The sequence below is a fragment of the Crotalus tigris genome, unplaced genomic scaffold (assembly GCF_016545835.1).
Source record: "Crotalus tigris isolate CLP2741 ecotype Arizona unplaced genomic scaffold, ASM1654583v1 scf7180000017631.5181431, whole genome shotgun sequence".
NCBI lineage: Eukaryota > Metazoa > Chordata > Lepidosauria > Squamata > Viperidae > Crotalus > Crotalus tigris.
The window spans coordinates 4,562,638-4,583,293 of record NW_024096525.1 but is presented as its reverse complement, the minus strand read 5'-3'; the positions used below and the strand labels follow the sequence as shown (position 1 = coordinate 4,583,293).

Sequence of the window (20,656 nt, the reverse complement as noted above, 5' to 3'; positions counted from 1 at the left end):
ACATATACTGCTGTAAATGTTCACTCTGATCCTCCAGCACTTTCTTGAGAGGGTTCTCTCTCTCTCTTTTTTTTTTTTTTGCTGCCTTTCTGTTTGAGTTGTGAGTTATTTTCTACATTAACCCTGGAAGTGCCTGATCTAGGGTGCTCGTTAGCTATAGTGCAGTGCAAGCTTGATAGCTAAGAGTGGCGTTTTCTTCTAAAATGTCACAAGAAGAAAGCTTTATACATGTAGCATTGCACCCTACCTTGCTGAGCAGCCTTTCCCTCAAAAACAGAAGGCTGCATGTGAAAATGCCAGAATTCTATCTATTTTAGAAGACGCTTGGATTGTGGAGAAATGATTGAAAAGGTGGCATTATGGTGTATCTCTAGATCTAGCAGCTGTTGTATCATAAATACTCAGTGGTGGAAGATTAAACGTTACCCTTCATTTTGAACATATCTGCCTCTCATCAACGACAGATAAAAGAGTTGGGGTTTATTTGAAGTTATAAAAAAGCACTTATTGTATTAACAGTTGCTCTGTGCTTCAGTTAATTCACATCAGAAGAGGAAATAGATCAAGTTACGTAAACCAAGTACTAATTAAAAGATTTATAAGATGGCAAGACCCAGGTTCTTAAAGCTGCTTTAGAATTCTCAATCAAACGGAGGTAATTATTATTTTTTACATTGAGAGTATTTTTTTTTAATATGGCTTCCCATCTCAGACAAGTAACCCTGAGTGAGTGGCTAATTAAGAACATGTCTTGTCATTGAAAAAGGTTTTGGTGGGGGTGGACTTGGCAAAAAAATACCCCAATCAAGTAACTCCCAACTCAAGACAGACAAGCTAACAGTAAACAACAACCCAGTCCACGTCTACCAACACTGACAGTGCAAGCCATTAGTAAATAAAAAGAGCACGCCCTACTCCCTTGCTAGCACTGATGAGGTTGCCTAGTTTGGTAATGAAATGTCTGCAAGAAAACAGCCACATTCAGAGATTACCAATGACCCCTCATTTCCATCCTGAGCTACAAATATTTTCTTCTGTAGAAAGACAGGTGTTATATACAAGGCCTCGGTGAGGCTACACTTGGAATCCTGCATCCAGTTTTGGTCACCAGGATGTAAAAAAGAGGTTGAGACTCTGGAAAGAGTGCAGAGAAGAGCAACAAAGAAAATCAGGGGACTGGAGGCTAAAGCATATAAGGAACGGTTGCTGGAATTGGGTATGTCTAGTTTAATGAAGAGAAGGACGAGGGGGGAACATGATAGCCGTGTTCCAGTATCTCAAGGGCTGCCCCAAAGAAGAGGGAGTCAAGCTATTTTCCAAAGCACCTGAAGGCAGGACAAGAATCCACGGATGGAAACTAACCAAGGAGAGAAGCAACCTGGAACTAAGGAGAAACTTCCTGACAGTTAGAACAATTAACCAGTGGAACAACCTGCCTCCAGAAGTGGTGAATGCGCCAAGACTGGAAGTTTTTAAGAAGAGAGACTGGATAGCCAGTTGTCTGAAATGGTATAGGGTTTCCTGCCTGAGCAGGGGGTTGGACTAGATGACCTCCAAGGTCCCTTCCAACTTTGTTGTTGTTGTTGTTGTTGTTGTTGTTGTTGTTGTTATTATTATTATTATTATTATTATTATTATTATTATTATTATTATTATGTCTGTGGACTTCTCCTCAATAGTCCCCTGCTTTATCTCAAGAGGGGCATTATGAGAAGATGCTGTAATAAAGAGAAGAAATTACAGTTGGTGCTGGGTGGGGTGAAGCAGTCGAAGTAGCTGTTCAGAGCATCAGCCTGATCTGTTTAACAGAATCTCTTTTTCGTTTCTCCGACTTGGCAGCCGAGGTGAAGCGTGTGGGTGACACCGTGCTGGGAATGGCCACACAGTGTGTGCAGATGAAAAATGTGCAAAGGACGACCCCCCAGACGCTTTCCAATCTGTGCTTGAAGATCAATGTCAAGCTAGGAGGCGTTAATAACATTTTATTGCCACAAGGAAGGTAAGGATTTTCAGGGTGTGAATAAAGCATCCGCTGGCCCCGTGCTGTTGAAGAAAGAAAGCATCTCGTTCGTTCGTTTTGTTGGCTGAATAATCGGTCCAGTTACCCAATTTGCAAATAATGTGCATTTAAAAAAAAAAAATTCCAAGAAAATAGTTCTGTTCAACATGGAGTAATTTGATCCCACAGCATTTTTTTTTTAAACTGTTTTGGTTTTGTGGTTAGATCTTAATGAATGCCTTATAACAAGGCAGACTCCCAGACTTTTAAATTGGAAGCTGGAAGTTTTGAAGGCCTCTTGTTTATGGTGCATCAAGCAACCCTTCCGTTGTGACTAGTTTTGTGGCTGAAGGAGAGGAAGGCAAAATCAAAAATAATTATAAATTTCATTCGTGGCTGGGCTGCTGACTCTGAAAAAAAAGAATAAGACTTAAACTATTAACATGTTGGGTTGATATAACAATTTGAAAAGGGAAGAGGGAGGAGAAAAATCTCCTATTGGCCCTCACATTGTGCTACTTTATCATTTAACCATGGTTTATTGACAGCACCATCATTTGACTTGTCAGTTGGGAACAGCTACAGCATGTAACTGTAGAAATACTTAGAAATTAAGTAATCTGGACTTCCCTGGCAACAACATTTTCAATGAGTGTGAAGATCAGCCACTGCAGCCGATGCAAAGAATAGGTGGAGAAAGGAATATTAGGTATATTAGCCACCTTTTGAGTTATTTATCAAACTAATAAAGGCAAGAAACAAATAACAAACATGCTCTGATTTTTTGGGGGTGTGTGTATGTGTGTGTGTCTCCAAACAAGTGGCCAGCTGCTTGGAGCTTCTGGGCCAGTTTGAAAAGTAGTCACATATCACTGCCCTTGTTTTGTTTAGCAGTAAGTAGGAAATGGATGGGGGAATTTTAGACATCCCAGATGTTCAGTTGCAGTTCCCAGCAGTCCTCATTGCTGGCTATCATTCTCGAATGCACCAGCATCTCTCTCCAGCCATACGACGGAGCGTGAATGATTTGCAAGTTTTGCTTTCCTCAAAAGAACACTTAAAGTTGGAAAAAAACCCCTGCTCTTGGCTCCCAGTGCTTTTCTTCCATCATTTAGTTCTTAGCCAGGAGAATCTCTGGTTTCCACGCATCGTATTTTAACTTCGCTCATCACCAGTGGTCGCCCTCCACATGGTAGCACAGATTTCCTCACTATAAAGCCTGATTTGATTGTCCCTTTGTCTTTGAAATACTATCACCAGAAGGCCCAGGAAAACTAACTGGGTTGTGTTAACTAACTAATCCTTCTATGAGTCACAGTAGGTTTCTCCAGCAGGTCTGCTGATTATGTCTGTTTGGTAGCATCCTCTGGCAGTGTTAGCGCCAAAACAGCTTATAACGGGGCTTGGCTGGGGACTTGTCCAGAGTTACAAAAAATTCCTGCACACATCTTCAACAGGGCTGAAGCTACGTCTCTGCAAAATAACAAAAACCCATATAGTTGGACTCTTTTCATCTTAAAAGAGGAGTCTTATAATAGAGGTATAAAAAGATATTACAAATATATACTATATAACATGTTTCCACGAAAGTAAGGCCTACACCAACAATAAGCCCTAGCTTGATTTTTGGGGGTGGGCCTAATATAAGCCCTATCCCAAAAATAAGCCCTCGTTTTGGGGCGAGGCACACACCTAAAAATCAAGCTAGGGCGGGGGTGGAGGGTGTGGAGCTGCCCCACCCGCTCTACACCCACTCACTTGGCAGCCAGGCCTTGCTGGCCTACTTCTTCTAAGGCCTCTTCTGCAGCCAGGCCTGCATTTCTCAATCAGAGTCCTTTCCGGAAGGCCTCTGCAGCCAAGAACCGAGCTGTGGGTTGAATCTGTGGCTCGGTTCTGCAAGAGATCTGCAGCTGAGCACCAAGCTATGGATTGAATCTATAGCTCAGTACTTGGCTGCTTAGGCCTTCTGGAAAGGCCTGACTGCAAAATCCAGTCCCGAATGTAGCTACAGAACTTCGACCCCAGAAGAAGCGGACCGGCTGGGTGGGGCTGTGGGTGCTGGAGGTGAGGTAAGGCCTACCCCGAAAATAAGACCTGGTGTCTCTTTTGGAAGCAAAAAAAAAAAAAAAAAAGGGACCCGGTCTTATTTTCGGGGAAACATGGGTATAATAGAGGTATAAAAAGATATTACAAGTATAGTCCTTGACTATATAGTCATTTAGTGACTGTTTGAAGTTACAGCTATACTGAAAAAAGTGACTTAGGACTTATTGACCGTTGCACATCCCCATGGTGACGTGATCAAAATTGAGTTCCTTGACAACTGACTCATCTTTACGACGGTTGCAGTGTGCCGGAGTCACGTGATCCCCCTTTGCCACTTTCTGACCCGCAAAGTCCGTGGGGAAGTCACGATTCGCTTAACACGGGTGTGACTAAGTTAACAACTGTAGTGATTCACTTAAAAAATGTGGCAAGACAAGTCATAAAATGGGGAAAAAAATTATTTAAGTCGAGAATGTGGTGCTGGTAGATATGTTGCCCAAGGCCCTTGGCCTATCCTCAGATGGAAACGTGCTGGCAGAACACAGTTGTATAACGGGGCGCTCTGTATTGTCCTGGAGAACCCACCAAGGTAAGCTTGCTCCTTGATTGTGTTGTGCAAATACTTTTTTTATGCTCTCTCTTAATTAGGCCTCCAGTATTTCAGCAGCCCGTCATCTTCCTGGGGGCAGATGTCACTCATCCACCAGCTGGAGACGGGAAAAAGCCATCTATTGCTGCCGTGAGTAAAAGAGGCGTTGATCGCCTCCGTTCTCTCTTTTTTTCTTTTTTCTTTTTAACTTTTAATTTTTATCCCAAAAATTAAAATGCAAACTCCAAGAAGGAAAAGAAAAAAAAAATTTATGCAAAACAAAACAAAACAAAATGGCTGGGACTTTAAAAAAAATGTGCATGACAAAAGAACAAAAGACAAAAATGCATATAAATGTGTGATTCCCCCTTAGCTGAATACTGATAGATGGACTGCAACAATGTTAATTTCGCCTGCATTTTCATGACTCTGTTTGCATTTTTATCTGATGTTATTTTTTCTTACTTGAGCATCTTTCGTTCCCCCCCATCCCTTGCCCAAAATGTTTCTGAAGGAGTCTTCTCTTGGAATTGCCTTAAAAAAACACCTCTTACTTCTTTAGAACAGCCATCCTGCTTTTATGGCAGGTCTGCTTCATTGGCTTTATTTATAGTTGGGTGTGCTTTTGGAAAATGTGGTTTTATGGATTTCTTTCTTCTCTCTCTGTCTGCGATCACCTCATCCTTGATGGCTTTATGGCTCGTGTCTTTTTTTTTAACAAATATTTTATTGAGTTTTTTGAGGGTAACAAGGGAATAGGGTCAGCAGAGGTAAAACAAAGGGAGACATACAAAAGGGTTAAACCAAAGGAAGGGGGTAAAGACAAAAGTGGGATCAATCCCACAAAATAACATGGCTTCAGCAAGCAAACCCGTCCGGGTATACATATTAAATCTTAATGATTACTCTAGTATTAAACAGCTTTCAATATAGTCATGTAAATAACAAGTTAATCAATATATCTCATTCATTTTACTAATTACTGAGCCGAGGTGGCACAGCAGTTAGGGTGCAGTACTGCAGGCCACTTCAGCTGACTGTGTTCAGCAGGTCAGCGGTTCAAATCTCACCGGCTCAAGGTTGACTCAGCCTTCCATCCTTCCGGGGAAGGTAAAATGAGGACCCAGATTGTTGGGGGCAATGTATGTGTGTATGTATATATATATATATATGCGATTAAAAAGGTTAAAAATGTGAACCCTAGGGATATTCATAATAAAATATAAAAATGAACACTAGGGTAATAAAAACTAAGGAAGTTTTTAATAGGTTAAAACTATAAAAGTTTTAAAAAGCGCCAAGCTTTCGCTGTCACCTGCCGGCATCCTCAGGGCTGGCGTGCCAGAGAATGAGAAAGTCTTTTTATAGGCGTGCCGAGGTTTGCGCTCGGCTCCTTGATCTTGTTATGGGGCCTGATTGGTTCAGCCGTATGTAGTTGGCCTGCACTTTTTTTCTCTTCTTAGTTGTATTTTTATCCTCGTCCGTCTCCAGTTCTCCCAACCTCAGATTAGCTGAATGGCAATTCCAGTTATTTCGGTTGCTTTCATGTTCCGATCTCCCCTCAGGCTTGGGTGGTGGTGGACGTTCCAAGTTCCTTTCTCCACCCCGTTCTGTCCGGTTGCTACTTTTAGGGTCCCATATATTTCCGGTCTCAATGCTTTCGGTTTTAATATGTTTATCATCCTGGTAATCCCGTAAATTGTTACGAGTCTGGTGTAGCGTGGGGGGGTATTCCGCATGGTGGAGGGGTCGTCTCTTGTTCGTTGTCATGCCCAGCTGTCTCGCACGTGTCTTACTCCGAGTGCTCAATCCTGGGGGTGTGTGCACAGCCATCGAGGCGCGTCCCTCCTGGTTACAGTGTTCTTTCTCAGTTCTCCCCTTTTTTACCTTGTTGGAAGCGCTCGCGTATGTTCTATGGGAGTCCTCAGGATCGTCAGGTAGGGGGTATGACAGCTCGATCTCGAAAGATCAGCAGCCGTCTATAGGATTGACTGTACGGACTGCCAATGTAATTATACTGGGGAGACTGCTAAACGCATTAAGACCAGGGTCCACGAGCACGAATTAGCAGTGAGAAGGAGAGACTGTCACTCCCAAATATGGGCCCATATGGTGGATCTAGGCCATAAGTTTAACTTTAGTGACGTCAGTGTATTGGCAAATGATAACACCAAAGGGGGCCGCCTTCTTAGAGAGGCATGGCTCTCAGACAGTAAGTCTATTAATAGGCACATTGACCTATGCCCATCCTATCTAGCCTTAAGATCATGGAGTGCCAATAATCAGCGGCAACACCCCCGACGGCCTGATAACAATCTGGGTAGCACCCGCACCGCCCAACGAATCAGGTGCAATTCGAAAGAAGGGAAACAAACGCGAGGCACCTCGACCATCCCCGCGGGACTGCCGCAATCCCAGAAGATCAGGGGAGGGACAGGAACCAAGGTCCGGACCCCCGGCTACAAAGAGGAGATGAGGGAAGATACGGCAGGTGGAAATGCGGAGGAATCACCAAACGCAATGACCTGCCCACACACCAAAAGAAACATTGCAGCTGGTCGGGAAAGGAGGAGAAGGCCCCCCCATGCAGCTGGAACGATCAGCTCCTACGAGGACAAACCACGGGAGGTGGTTGATGATGAACCCCTACATACCGTTAGAGAGGAGGAAGGAAAGTCGGAGAGCGGCAGGGGGCGAGAGATCGAGCTGTCATACCCCCTACCTGACGATCCTGAGGACTCCCATAGAACATACGCGAGCGCTTCCAACAAGGTAAAAAAGGGGAGAACTAAGGAAGAACACGGTAACCAGGAGGGACGCGCCCCGATGACTGTGCACACACCCCCAGGATTGAGCACTCGGAGTAAGACACGTGCGAGACAGCTGGGCATGACAACGAACAAGAGACGACCCCTCCACCATGCGGAATACCCCCCCACGCTATACCAGACTCGTAACAATTTACGGGATTACCAGGATGATAAACATATTAAAACCGAAAGCATTGAGACCGGAAATATATGGGACTCTAAAAGTAGCAACCGGACAGAACGGAGAAAGGAACTTGGAACGTCCACCACCACCCAAGCCTGAGGGGAGATCGGAACATGAAAGCAACCGAAATAACTGGAATTGCCATTCAGCTAATCTGAGGTTGGGAGAACTGGAGACGGACGAGGATAAAAATACAACTAAGAAGAGAAAAAAAGTGCAGGCCAACTACATACGGCTGAACCAATCAGGCCCCATAACAAGATCAAGGAGCCGAGCGCAAACCTCGGCACGCCTATAAAAAGACTTTCTCATTCTCTGGCACGCCAGCCCTGAGGATGCCGGCAGGTGACGGCGAAAGCTTGGCGCTTTTTAAAACTTTTATAGTTTTAACCTATTAAAAACTTCCTTAGTTTTTATTACCCTAGTGTTCATTTTTATATTTTATTATATATATATATATATATATATATATATATATATATATATATATATATATATATATATATATATATATATATATATATACATACACACACACACACACACACATACACACACATACACACATACATACATACATACATACATACATACATACATACACACATTGCTTACTGGTGTACACCACTTAAAGCAGTGGTTCTCAACCTTTTTATACGGCGACCCCTGGTCACACGGACGTGCCGCGCATGCGCCGCGCCGCCCCCTGAGGGGGAAAAATGGCGGATCGCGTTGTTTGGCGACCCCCGTAAAATGGTCGTTCGACCCCAAATGGGGTCGCGACCCATAGATTGAGAACCGCTGGCTTAGAGAGTGCTTGCACTTAAAGCGGTATATAAGTCTCATAAATAAATAAATAAATAAATTAACAATGCTTAGTACTAATTAATTGTAATAACTTTAAAATAGTAATATTGTTTACAATTTACTTTTTATGGCTCGTGTCTTGTGTCCTCCTGTCCCAATGTTATAAAAAGAACAGAATAACTGAGTTGGAAGGGACCTTGGAGGTCATCTAGTCCAACCCTCTGCTCAAGCAGGAAACCCTATACCATTTCAGACAAATGGCTATCCAGTCTCTTCTTAAAAACCTCCAGCGTTGGAGCACCCACAACTTCTGGAGGCAGATCCTTCCACTGATTAATTGTTCTAACTGTCAGGAAATTTCTCCTTAGTTTCTAGGTTGTTCCTCTCTTTGATTAGTTTCCATTGTTTCTTGTCTTGCCGTCTAGTGCTTTGGAGAATAGGTTGATCCCCACCCCCCACCCCAATGTGACGGGCTCCAGGTGTAATGGAATTGCCATTTCCCAAATTCCCAAGCAACAGTCTGGCTGAGAATTCTGTATTTATAAGCCTGTCGAACCGAAAGATGCTTTTTCACGAGGCAACTGGACTTTCTTGTTTTTCTTTGAAGGCGTTTTGCTTCTCACCCAAGAAGCTTCTTCTGCTCTGACTGGATGGTGGAGCTTCTTCAGTCAGAGCTGAAGTACCTTCTTGGATGGGAAGTGAAATGCCTTCAAAGAAAAACAAATATTTTTAAAGGCCAGGTACTTATTACCACATCTGGTGGACATGCCCTAAAGCAAAAAAGGTATTGGGCTAAAATATATCTATGGTTGGAGAAGGTGACTAAAAAACAAATAAGATTTTAAACCAGAACTGTTTTTGTTAGGAATAATAGGAGCCAAGTAGGAGAAAGATTGCAGATATCCAGTACTACATGGATTAACAGCAGCAAGAATTGTATTTGCCCAATATTGGGAAAATGAAAACTTACCAGCTGACAAAGTACTAATTAAGAAAATTCTAGAGTGCACAGAAATGGATAGATTGACTTTAGAGATGAAGGAGAATGAAGACTCAGTCTACTTTAGAACATGAGATAACTTTTATCAATGGCTAGAAAAACCAGTCAGAGAGAAAGGAATGTGCCATGTAATTCTGAATATATATTAGTAAGAAGAAGGCTACTGAATGATTAATTAATACTGTTTATGATAATTAACTACATCTATTATTCTTAGTTAAATACATGTACCCAGATAATATGCTGATTGCTAAATATTGAAAATGTTACCTGGGAAAACCCTAATCCTATCTATATATCTATATATCTATATATCTATCTATCTATCTATCTATCTATCTATCTATCTATCTATCTATCTATCTATCTATATATATATATATATATATATATATATATATATATATCCTTATATATATATATAAGAAAAGCAAAGTCTAGTTGCCTTGTGGAAAAGCACCTTTGTAAAGTTGCCGTGTGCTAAATTGCACGGCCTGCTGCTTTTTTTTCTCTCTATTCACAAGAAACACCTGGCTTCCCTCAACAGGTTGTAGGCAGCATGGATGCCCATCCAAATCGCTATTGTGCCACTGTGAGGGTCCAGCAGCACCGCCAAGAAATAATTCAAGACTTGGCTGCCATGGTTCGGGAGCTGCTGATCCAGTTTTACAAATCCACTCGATTCAAGCCGACGCGGATTATTTTCTATCGAGACGGCGTTTCCGAGGGGCAGTTTCAACAGGTTCCCGGTCTTTTTCCCCCCCCCTTTCCTTGCGTTCTACGTGTGTGGCTTTACATTGAGAAGGGAAATTTAGATGAATGTTAGTTACTTCTTAAATGGTCAGGTGCCTTCATTCAAGAAGGGGAACCCAGTTTGCTAAGATTGAGAATTTTGGGTTAAATGTTGAATTTGTAGGCGAGGAATATTTTGGGGTACACAAATTTGCCTGTTGTCAACGCTGCAAATATTGTATATTCTTGCTTTTGACAATATGTAGAATTGTCTGGTAATTATGGGGTTAATACAGAGCAGAAGGGGGGTTGGGGGTAAAGCCCGGGAAAGAAAGAGGAAGGAAACCTTTGACCTTCACACTAACTGGATAGTGTGAGATATGACGGCTAATTTAGGGGAGGGAACGTGCTGATAATTTAACTGCTCAGAGGAAGAGAACTTAGATCCTAGCATCCCTCCGTTGTGCCTGTGCCGACATTTTGTAACAATAAAAGACTTTTAGGAAAATAAATGCCTGGAAGTTCTTTGGAATGTTTCATTAGCCGGAACCATAACACCTGTCCTGCCAGGTGTAGCTCCATCAAATGTACAAAGTAATAAAACCTAACAATACAGATAGTTTGCAACAGTGGCGAATACAGGCCGTGCTCCCCTTAACGACAATTCCTTTAGCGACAGTTCGAAGTTAATAACGGCACTGGGAAAAAAGGGACCATTTTTCAGACTTAACGACCGTCGCAGCGTCCCCATGTTCACGTGATCCAAAATTCGAGAGGCTTGGCAACCGACTCATATTTAGGACGGTCGCAGTGTGTCCCGTGTTGTGTGTGTGTGTGTATGTGTGTGTGACGTGATCCCCTTTTGCGACCTTCTGACAAGCAAAGTCAAGTGGGGAAGCCCAGAATCACTTTACTTACTCCCTTGTTAGTAACTTAACAACTGCAGAGATTCAGCTTAACAACCGTGGAAAGAAAAGTCGCAAAATGGGGCAAAACTCACTTAAAAAGGACTATCTGTAATTCTTTAAAAAAAAAAAAAGTTTTCTCCTTGTAAATGCAGGAGGAATCCTGATTTGATTCTGACCCAGAACCTACCTCGAAATTATCGGATTCAGGGTTGTCTAAAACCAAGTCTCAACAATGACTGACTGCAGGATTGTGATAATAGGTTGTCTTCGCCCAACAGAGTAGCATGCCTGGACACATACACATTTTTATTGTGGCAGTGTTTTTTCTTGCCCTAATCTAGTCAGTTTAACCTCATTAAGTCAAGAATATGGGGCTGGTCCTGGTGTTTTTGCATGCCTGGGATCCGCTGTTTTGCTGCAAGAAGAATACCTGAAGGAAGACACAAATAAATAAACAGGGTGAAAAGAGTTTTTCTTACTGGTAACACATTTCAAACTGTCTCTTTTTTCTCCCTCCTATTTCCCCTCGCTGCAGGTTCTTCATCATGAATTGCTGGCTATCCGAGAAGCGTGCATTAAGCTAGAAAAAGATTACCAGCCAGGGATAACGTTCATTGTGGTCCAGAAGAGGCATCACACCAGGCTGTTTTGCACCGACAAAAATGAAAGAGTAGGTATTACACACACACACACACAATAATAATAATAATAATAATAATAATAATAATAATAATAATAATAATAATAATAATAATAATAATAATAATAAAGTTGGAAGGGACCTCGGAGGTCATCTAGTCCAACCTCCTGCTCAGGCAGGAAACCCTATACCAGTGGTGGCAAACCTATGGCATGCGTGCCAGAGGCGGCACTCAGAGCCGTCTCTGTGGGCACGCATGCCATGCCCCGGAAATGGTGAGGGACTGGCCCCTCCTGCCCTGGCCCCGCCCACCCAGTCTGCCATGACCACCGTAGCCACACCCACCCAGCACCCAGTGATAAATAAGTGGGTTTGGGGTTGCAGTTTGGGGACTGAGTCTCTAAAAGGTTCGTCATCACTGCCCTATACAATTTCGGACAAATAGCTGACCAGTCTCTTCTTAAAAACTTCCAGTGTTGGAGCGTTCACCGCTTCTGGTAGCAGGTTGTTCCACTGGTTAATTGTCCTAACTGTTAGGGAGTTTATCCTTAGTTCCAGGTTGCTTCTCTCCTTGATTAGTTTCCATCCATTGCTTCTTGTCCTGCCTTCAGGCGCTTTGGAGAATAGCTTGACTCCCTCTTTGGGGCAGCCCCTGAGGTAGTGGAACTCTGCTATTATGTCCCCCCTCGTCCTTCTCTTCATTAAACTAGACATTCCCAATTCCAGCAACCATTCCTTATATGTTTTAGCCTCCAGTCCCCTAATCATCTTTGGAGAGAAGTTGGCAAGCAATGAAATAAGAACTTTCCTGTTGTCAACATGATCTATTACTGCGACCTCAAAACTGGCAAATTAAACAACTTTTTGACTTCATTCTTTTTTAGCACCAGAATGTCAATTCTTGCATCCTTTGGTTTTATATCCGCAGGTTGGGAAAAGTGGAAACATTCCAGCAGGTACCACTGTGGACACAAAAATCACCCACCCATCGGAGTTTGACTTCTATCTGTGTAGTCATGCTGGTATTCAGGTATCTTCTGGATGCACGCGTGCGCGTGCGCGCACACACACACACACACACACACACACCGGGTGTCATTAGCTCTGGGCCAGATCCTTCTCAGCTGCGTGTGCATGTGGTTGAGTGTGCCTAGTTTTTAGTATCATGACACTTATTTTCAGTCCCTTCTGCAACATGAAAGTTGAGGAAGGAGTCTCTTGGATCGAATTTCCTCTCCACTCGACACATTTTCAGGAATTCCTGATAAAAAAAATTAAGAGAGAAGTAGAAAGTTTTACATTGCAAATACTTTGATTTGTACTATATGTATGTATGTATGTATATGTTTTCTGAGGTTTTTGCGGGTGTTTGTATGTAGGTCTTTGGTTATTCGGGTTTTCTCCCACGTCAAGTTGGAAGTGCCTTTGGCGACGTTTCGACGAAGTCTCATACGTCATCTTCAGGCTGGTGTTTTTGGCTTCGTGCTTCTAGGAAGCTCCTCGAAGCACGAAACTGAAAACACCAGCCTGAAGATGACGAATGGGATTTCGTCGAAACGTCGCCAAGACACTTCCAATTTTACGCGGGAGAAAACCCGAACAACCAAAGACCCACATACATACACACACACACACACACACACACACACACACACACACACACACACATTCTGAAGGAGCACGTGACCTATGCTGTGAAGTCAATTTGCAGTTCTGAATTACTGTTTGTCTATGTCTCTCTCCCCCCCCCCTTTGCCTGTCTGTCTGTCTGATTTTTATTGTTATAAATTAAGCAGCGAACGTATCTAATACGCCTTCGTCCTCCTATATTTCCCACAACAGTCCTGTGAGGTAGATTGGGCTGAGAGGCGGTGATTGGTTGAAAGTCACCTAGCTGGCTTTCATGCCTAAAGCAGACTAGAACTCACCGTCTCCTGGGCGTTGACCCAAAGTCACCCAATCAGCTTTCATACCCAAGGTGGGAATAGAACTCGCTATCTCCTGGTGATTGGCCTAAAGATACCCAGCTGGCGTTCATGGCTAAGGCTGGACTAGAACTCACCATCTCCTGATGGCTGATATAAAGACACTGGGCTGGTTTTCAAGGCTAAGGGACTAGACCTCACTGTCTACTGCTGACTGGCCCAAAATCACCCAGCAGGCTTTTCTGCCTAAGGTGGGATTAAACCAGGGGTCTCAACCTTGACAACTTTAAGACTTGTGGACTTCAGCTCCCAGAATTCCTCAGCCAGCTATGCTGGCTGAGGAATTCTGGAAGCTGAAGTCCACAAGTCTTAAAGTTGTCAAGGTTGAGACCCCTGGACTAGACTCTAGTTTCTAGCCTGGTGGCTAAACCACTAGAGCAAACTGAGAAAAAAAATGCATTTATATAAATTTATACCAAAGTAAACATTTCAGCCAGAGCAAGCAAGTTATTATTTTCTTTACAATTGTTGCCTATCGTATTCTATGAATTTATCCTCCACCTTTCATGTCGATGATGCCCCATGCATCTCTTATCTCCGGTGTCAGCAGCCACCTGGGCAGAAAAGTCACACTGGGATTCTCCCATACAGTTGCCCTGCACCTGTGCTTGATTTCACCTGCGCCACACAAGGCTATTTAGAGTCTGGATCCTTTTGATTTTTCCTGTGACCTTCTTTAAGAGCCGTAGACCAGAAACCACGTTTAGCATTCTCGTTGGTTACTTTGTCCTTCAAAAGAGAAACGCTTCCGGGCAATTTTTGGAAAGTCTAGAGTGGACCTCTTGCTGGAAGAAGGTTGACTGACGAGGGGGGGGGGAGAGATGGAGACCATTCCTTAACTGAGTTTGGGGTCCATTTCCAGGGCACAAGCCGACCGTCTCATTACCACGTTCTCTGGGATGACAATCGCTTCTCTTCGGACGAGTTGCAGATCCTCACTTACCAGCTGTGTCACACCTACGTGCGTTGTACTAGATCTGTTTCAATCCCTGCGCCAGCCTACTATGCACACCTGGTGGCCTTCAGAGCCAGGTACCACTTGGTGGATAAAGAGCACGACAGGTAAATAAGATAGCAGGGGTGGATGGATATGGGCAGTGGTGGGATTCAAATATGCAAACAACTGATTCTCTGCATGGATGCCACTTCCGGAAGTCCGTTCTGGGCCTGGGCCACAAAAAATTAGCTACCGGTTCTGCCGAAGTGGTGCGAATCGGCTGAATCCCACCTCCTGCTCAGGCAGGAAACCCTATACCAGTGGTGGCAAACCTATGGCACGTATGCCAGAGGCGGCACTCAGAGCCGTCTCTGTGGGCACGCATGCCGTGCCCCGGAAATGGTGAGGGACTGGCCCCTCCTGCCCTGGCGTTCATGGATGGATGGATGGATGGATGGATAGATAGATAGATAGATAGATAGATAGATAGATAGATAGATAGATAGATAGATCAATTGATAGAGAGAGGCAGATGATAGATTATTGATCAATTGATAGAGATAGATAGATAGATAGATAGATAGATAGATAGATAGGCAGGAAGATGATAGATTGTTGATCAATTGATAGATATAGATAGATGAGATAGATGATAGATGATAGATGATAGATAGATAGATAGATAGATAGATAGATAGATAGACATAGATAGATATTGAGAGAGAGGCAGGCAGATGATAGATTATTGATCAATTGATAGATATAGATAGATGATAGATAGATAGATAGATAGGCAGATGATAGATTGTTGATCAATTGATAGATATAGATAGATGAGATAGATGATAGATAGATAGATAGAGTGGTAGATAGATAGATAGAGTATCACAAATATGTGAACAACCGGTTCTCTGTGTGGATGCCGCTTCCGGAAGTCCGTTCTGGGCTTGGGCAACCAAATATTAGCTACCGGTTCTGCCAAAGTGGTGCAAACGGCTGAATCTCACCACTGGATGGATGGATGGATGGATAGATAGATAGATAGATAGATAGATAGATAGATAGATAGATAGGCAGATGATAGATTATTGATCAACTGATAGATATAGATAGATGATAGATAGACAGATGATAGATTATTGATCAGTTGATAGAGATAGATATAAATAGACAGGTGATAGATTATTGATCAATTGATAGAGATAGATAGATGATAGGCAGATGATAGATTATTGATCAATTGATATAGATAGAGGATAGATTGATTGATTGATGGCTAGCTAGCTAGATGAGATAGATAGATAGATAGATAGAGAGAGAGAGAGAGAGAGAGAGAGAGAGAGAGAGGTGGGATTCAAATATGTGAACAACCGGTTCTGTGTGCGGATGCCGCTTTGGGAAGTCCGCTCTGGGCCTGGGCAACCAAAAATTAGCTACTGGTTCTGCCAAAGTGGTGCGAACTGGCTGAATCCCACCACTGGATACGGGCATGAATGCAGGTGGTCCTCGACTTAACGACCAGGCCATCCTTTTAGCGAGCCTTTGAAATTTCAATAGCCCTGGAAAAAAAAGTGACTTACAAGCGGTTTCCACGCTTAACGACCGTTGCGGCATCCCCGTGGTCAGAACTGATCAAAATTGGGACGCTTGGCACCCGCACAGATTTATGACGGTTGTCCTCTCCAGGAGTCAGGTGATCCCCTTTTGCGACCTTCTGACAGAGTCAGCGGGGAAGCCAGGTGCACTTAACCAACCGGGTTACTAGCTTAACCACCGCGGCAGGAAAGGTCGCAAAATGGGGCAACGTTCACCTAGCTTACGACTTTTTCCCCCACACTTAACAACCATTGCACCATTCCCGGGGTCACGGGATCGAAATTCAGAGGCTTGGCAACTGGGTCGTATTTATGACGGTGGCGGTGTCCCCCCCGGGGTCAAGGGATCCCCTTTTTGTGACATTCTTAGCGAAGCCGGATTCACCTAACAGTCGTGTTCCTAACTTAAGAACTGCAGGGGTTCGCTTAACAACCCGTGGCAGGCAACGTCGTAAAATGGGCCAAACTCACTTAACAAATGTTTCACTTAGCAAGAGAGATTTGGGGCTCAGTTTATTATTTTACAAACTTCTAAACTAATAAACACAGGACAGCCTTTGCCGAGAAAGAGGGAGACCAATTTTGGGTTGTGCCAAATAAATCTGCATCCAATTGTATAATCTTAACGAGACCCTAAAATGCTGAAGCCGTAACTGGGCTCTAACCCCCCCCCCCCATAGTTTTGAAGACATGGAGATGTGTTTCAGTCTTGGGTTTAAATATGTGGTTTTTTTTCCTTCCTTCCTTCCTTCCTTCCTTCCTTCCTTCCTTCCTTCCTTCCTTCCTTCCTTCCTTCCTTCCTTCCTTCCTTCCTTCCTTCTTTCCCTCCCTCCCTCTTCTTCCCTCCCTCCTTCCCTTCCTCCTTCCCTCCCTCCCCCTTCCTTCTTCCCTCCCTCTCTCCCTCCTTCCCTTCCTTCCTCCTTCCTCCCTCCCCTTCCCCCTCCTTCCTCCCTCGCTCCCTCATTCCCTTATTCCTCCCTTTCCCTCCCTCCCCCTTCCCTCCTTCTTCCCTCCCCCTCCTTTCTCCCTCCCTCATTCCATTCTTCCTTCCTTCCTCCCTCCCTCCCTCCCTCCCCCTTCCTTCTTCCCTCCCTCCCTCATTCCATTCTTCCCTCCCTCCCTCATTCCCTTCTTCCTTCCTTCTTCCCTCCCTCTCTCCCTCTCCCTCCCTCCCTCATTCCCTCCCTTCCTTCCTTCCCTCCCTCCTTCCTCCCTTCTTCCCTCCCGTCCCCCCTCCTTCCTCCCTCCTTCGCTCCCTCCCTCCCTCCCTTCCTGCCTCCTTCCCTTTCTCCCCCTTCCTTCCTTCCTTCCTTCCTTCCTTCCTTCCTTCCTTCCTTCCTTCCTTCCTTCCTTCTTCTCCCCCTCCCTCCCTCCCTTCCTGTCTTCCTACTTTCCATCCTACCAGTGCCGAAGGGAGCCACACGTCTGGGCAGAGCAACGGCCGAGACCAGCAGGCCCTTGCGAAAGCTGTCCAGGTCCACCAAGACACTTTGCGCACCATGTACTTTGCTTGACCTCTGGCCACGTCGAGAGAACTTCGTTCCTGAGTTGGATTCACAAGAGACCAGCTGCACTTAGACCAACAGTTGCCCAAGCTATCGCGACCGCCAGCAAAAGGAGTGATGCCTCTTTATTTTTAAATATTGGCGGGGGGGGGAGGGGGAGGAGGGGATGACGACGATGATGATGATGATTGTGATTCTATTTGCAAGAAAAGCTTTTCATCCAGAATCTCAAGACTTGAGCGTACAAAATTGCACAGCTTTTAAGACAACGTGGATTATGCCAAAATCAAAAGCTGCTTGTTGGGAGAAATGAAAGAAAGAAAGAAAAAAAAAATTAAAATAAAATCGAAAACCCACATTTTCTAATTAACTAGAGCTGTAATCTCAGGGCTAAAAATAACCTCCTTTTAGTTACGACTTTTTTTCAGATGTTCTTATTTGTAATAATCTGAAGAAATGTCCCATTAAGATCAGATTGAACGGTCCTGGGAGAGGAAAAAAAAAAAAAGAATTTGCTTTTATTCCTTAACAAAAAGAAGGGAAAAAAAGCACTAGTTTTGATGCCAGTGAAGTCTTTTATCATTCTGGATGCATTTGTAAAGTGATTTTGTACCGAGATGCAGAAAGAGTGAGTGATTCCTTTGCTGTCTTATTGATAAAAAAAGTCTGTGAAGGTCTATGGGCAAAAAAAAAATATGTATTTTTGACGTTAATTCTTGAATGTCTTTCATTGTGCTGTTGAAATTTTTCGTAGGATGAGTTACGGAATTATTTCAGTTACAAAAAAAGAAAAAGTTTATCTATACTTTTTATTAGGTCCACTGAAAGATTAGCGAAGTGTGCCACTTTTTTTAAACAAAAAACAAAAGTTTATTTTTTCTTAAAAAAATTAATAATAATCCATTTTGATTACTAATCATGGAGTTTTGTCCTCTAGGACTGTGACACTTAATTTTCCAAAGCTTTTCTAAAGAATACGGGTCTGTGGTGATACAGTACAATCTCTTTCACTGTTATGTTTGAATTAATGTAAGATTTATATGTGTTTCACAGTATTAACATGATAGGATAGATGCTATTTATATTTATTTACTAAAGAGTGCATAGTTCTGTTTAACATATCACAAACTGAAAAAAATGCTTTGGAGTTTTAAAGTGGAGTAGCTTTTACGTGGACGTGAGGGATTGGGGCCGAATTCACCAACCGCTGCTTTGTGCAGATCCCTTGTTCATTTTAGAGAGGTTTATTCATCTCTCCTTGAAAGGAACAAAGGAGAACTGGACCTGATGTATTGTCCCTTTAAAGGAAAAAAGAAAAAAAGAAACAGGATTATGCAACTACCTTATGTGACAAAGGGGAGATGTACTTGGTGTTTATATCATATTTTTTGCTTGTACCTTGGAAGGATTTAGGACAAGGGGTCTTCAAACTTGGCCCTTTTAGGACTTGTGGACTTCAACTCCCAGAATTCCTCAGCCTGGCTGAGGAATTCTGGGAGTTGAAGTCCACAAGTCCTAAACAGGGCCAAGTTTGAAGACCCCTGATTTAGGAGAATTCACAGACTGTAGTTTAGACGAGAACATCAAAGCAAGTTTTGTGGTTCTTTCAAACCCATAAATTATTATTATTATTATTATTTTTCTCTGTTGGATCATGTAAAGTCACAGAAATGGAAGGAAAGAGATCTGGGTTTGGCCGTTCGCTCTGAAGAAGACAATCCCTCCACAGGCCTGCTAGAAATACAAGTGTCTCTTAACTGTGCACAAGATTTATCAGACCAAATATTCAAAGCTACTGTTGCACTGATAGGACGATGATGACGACGACAATAGAAACACTACTCAAATACTGGTGGGTTAGGAAGCTTTTTTTTCCCCCCCTCTTTCAGTCTGATGGGACTTTAAAATAAAATAAAAAAATCCTAATTTTCCCAGGCACGATTTAAAAACAACCACAACAACAAAAACACACACCGTTTCTTGAAAGCTTCCTGAGATTCAGTTTTCATTTCCTTCCGAAGAGCAGCGCAACCATCATTGGAAGATAATGTAGTGAAATGTTGAAAATAGGATTAAGCTAAGCTGGGGATCTTCGCCTTGCTTGGACCGATGGATGTTGGCTGAGCAAGACCGATGCCGTGAAAACATTTTTAAGGCCCCAGTGACTCATTTTGTGCCAGTTAACTTCTGTTGCCCACGGACGCACCGGGGAGAGGTTGATCCTGTTGTAGGCAGAATGTCTTAAAAAGTTTGTAGTAGGCTGCACTTCCAGCTGCTTAATAGGTTTAAGAGAAGAAAAGAGATTTAAGGCACTATATATATATATTTTTGATCACTCTGTTTTGCTAAGCAAGATGGCAGCCTCTCGTTTTTCCCCGTAATGTTTTAATTTTATTTGAAAATAAGTGGAAATATTGACTCCGAGGGAAAAAAGGAAACCACAAGCAAAGCAAAAACTTGTTTCATCTTTCCTCCTCCTCCTCCTCCTCTTTCTCCTCCTCCTCCTCCTCCTCCTCCTCTTTCTCCTCCTCCTCCTCCTCCTCCTCCTCCTCCTCCTCCTCCTCCTCCTCCTCCTCCTCCTCCTCCTCCTCCTCCTCCTCCTCCTCCTCCTCTTTCTCTCTGCAGCTTTTCAGAGACCATAAAATCTGCTTCGAGAAATTCAAGCTAGAAGTGGAAAACACTTGTCAGGCTTGGGAGATCAGAAAGGGAGAGAAATCATTTCCAAGCACATTGCACCCTGTTTTCCAATTAAAATAAAACACATCACCCAAACCCACCAGCATTTTCATACACCTTTCTCCTTTTTGTGGTGCATTTTTCGTCTGGTGCACACTTTCACCATGTTTATATATTTGACATTATCTCACTCATTTCCAATACCTTTTTTTTGTGTGTGTGTATGTGTGGGAAACGGCCTAT

The 20,656-nt window shown here is 43.3% G+C and overlaps 1 protein-coding gene across 4 annotated transcripts in view; it reads left to right on the top strand.

Annotated features, from left to right (window-relative positions):
* AGO2 (argonaute RISC catalytic component 2) overlaps window positions 1–18,858 on the top strand; it is a 58,934-nt gene extending 40,076 nt beyond the window's left edge. For 3 of the 4 annotated variants that reach the window (XM_039334556.1, XM_039334555.1, XM_039334557.1), the window contains exons 13-19: window positions 1,840–1,999; window positions 4,694–4,784; window positions 9,983–10,177; window positions 11,611–11,745; window positions 12,644–12,745; window positions 14,563–14,762; window positions 17,638–18,858. In XM_039334556.1, coding sequence (XP_039190490.1) covers window positions 1,840–1,999; window positions 4,694–4,784; window positions 9,983–10,177; window positions 11,611–11,745; window positions 12,644–12,745; window positions 14,563–14,762; window positions 17,638–17,746 — 992 coding nt within the window. In that variant the 3' untranslated portion in view covers window positions 17,747–18,858. Of the gene's footprint in view, window positions 1–1,839; window positions 2,000–4,693; window positions 4,785–9,982; window positions 10,512–11,610; window positions 11,746–12,643; window positions 12,746–14,562; window positions 14,763–17,637 lie in introns of those variants that run through there. The other variant, XM_039334558.1, reaches the window with a different exon arrangement.
* Window positions 18,859–20,656: the final 1,798 nt, after the last annotated feature.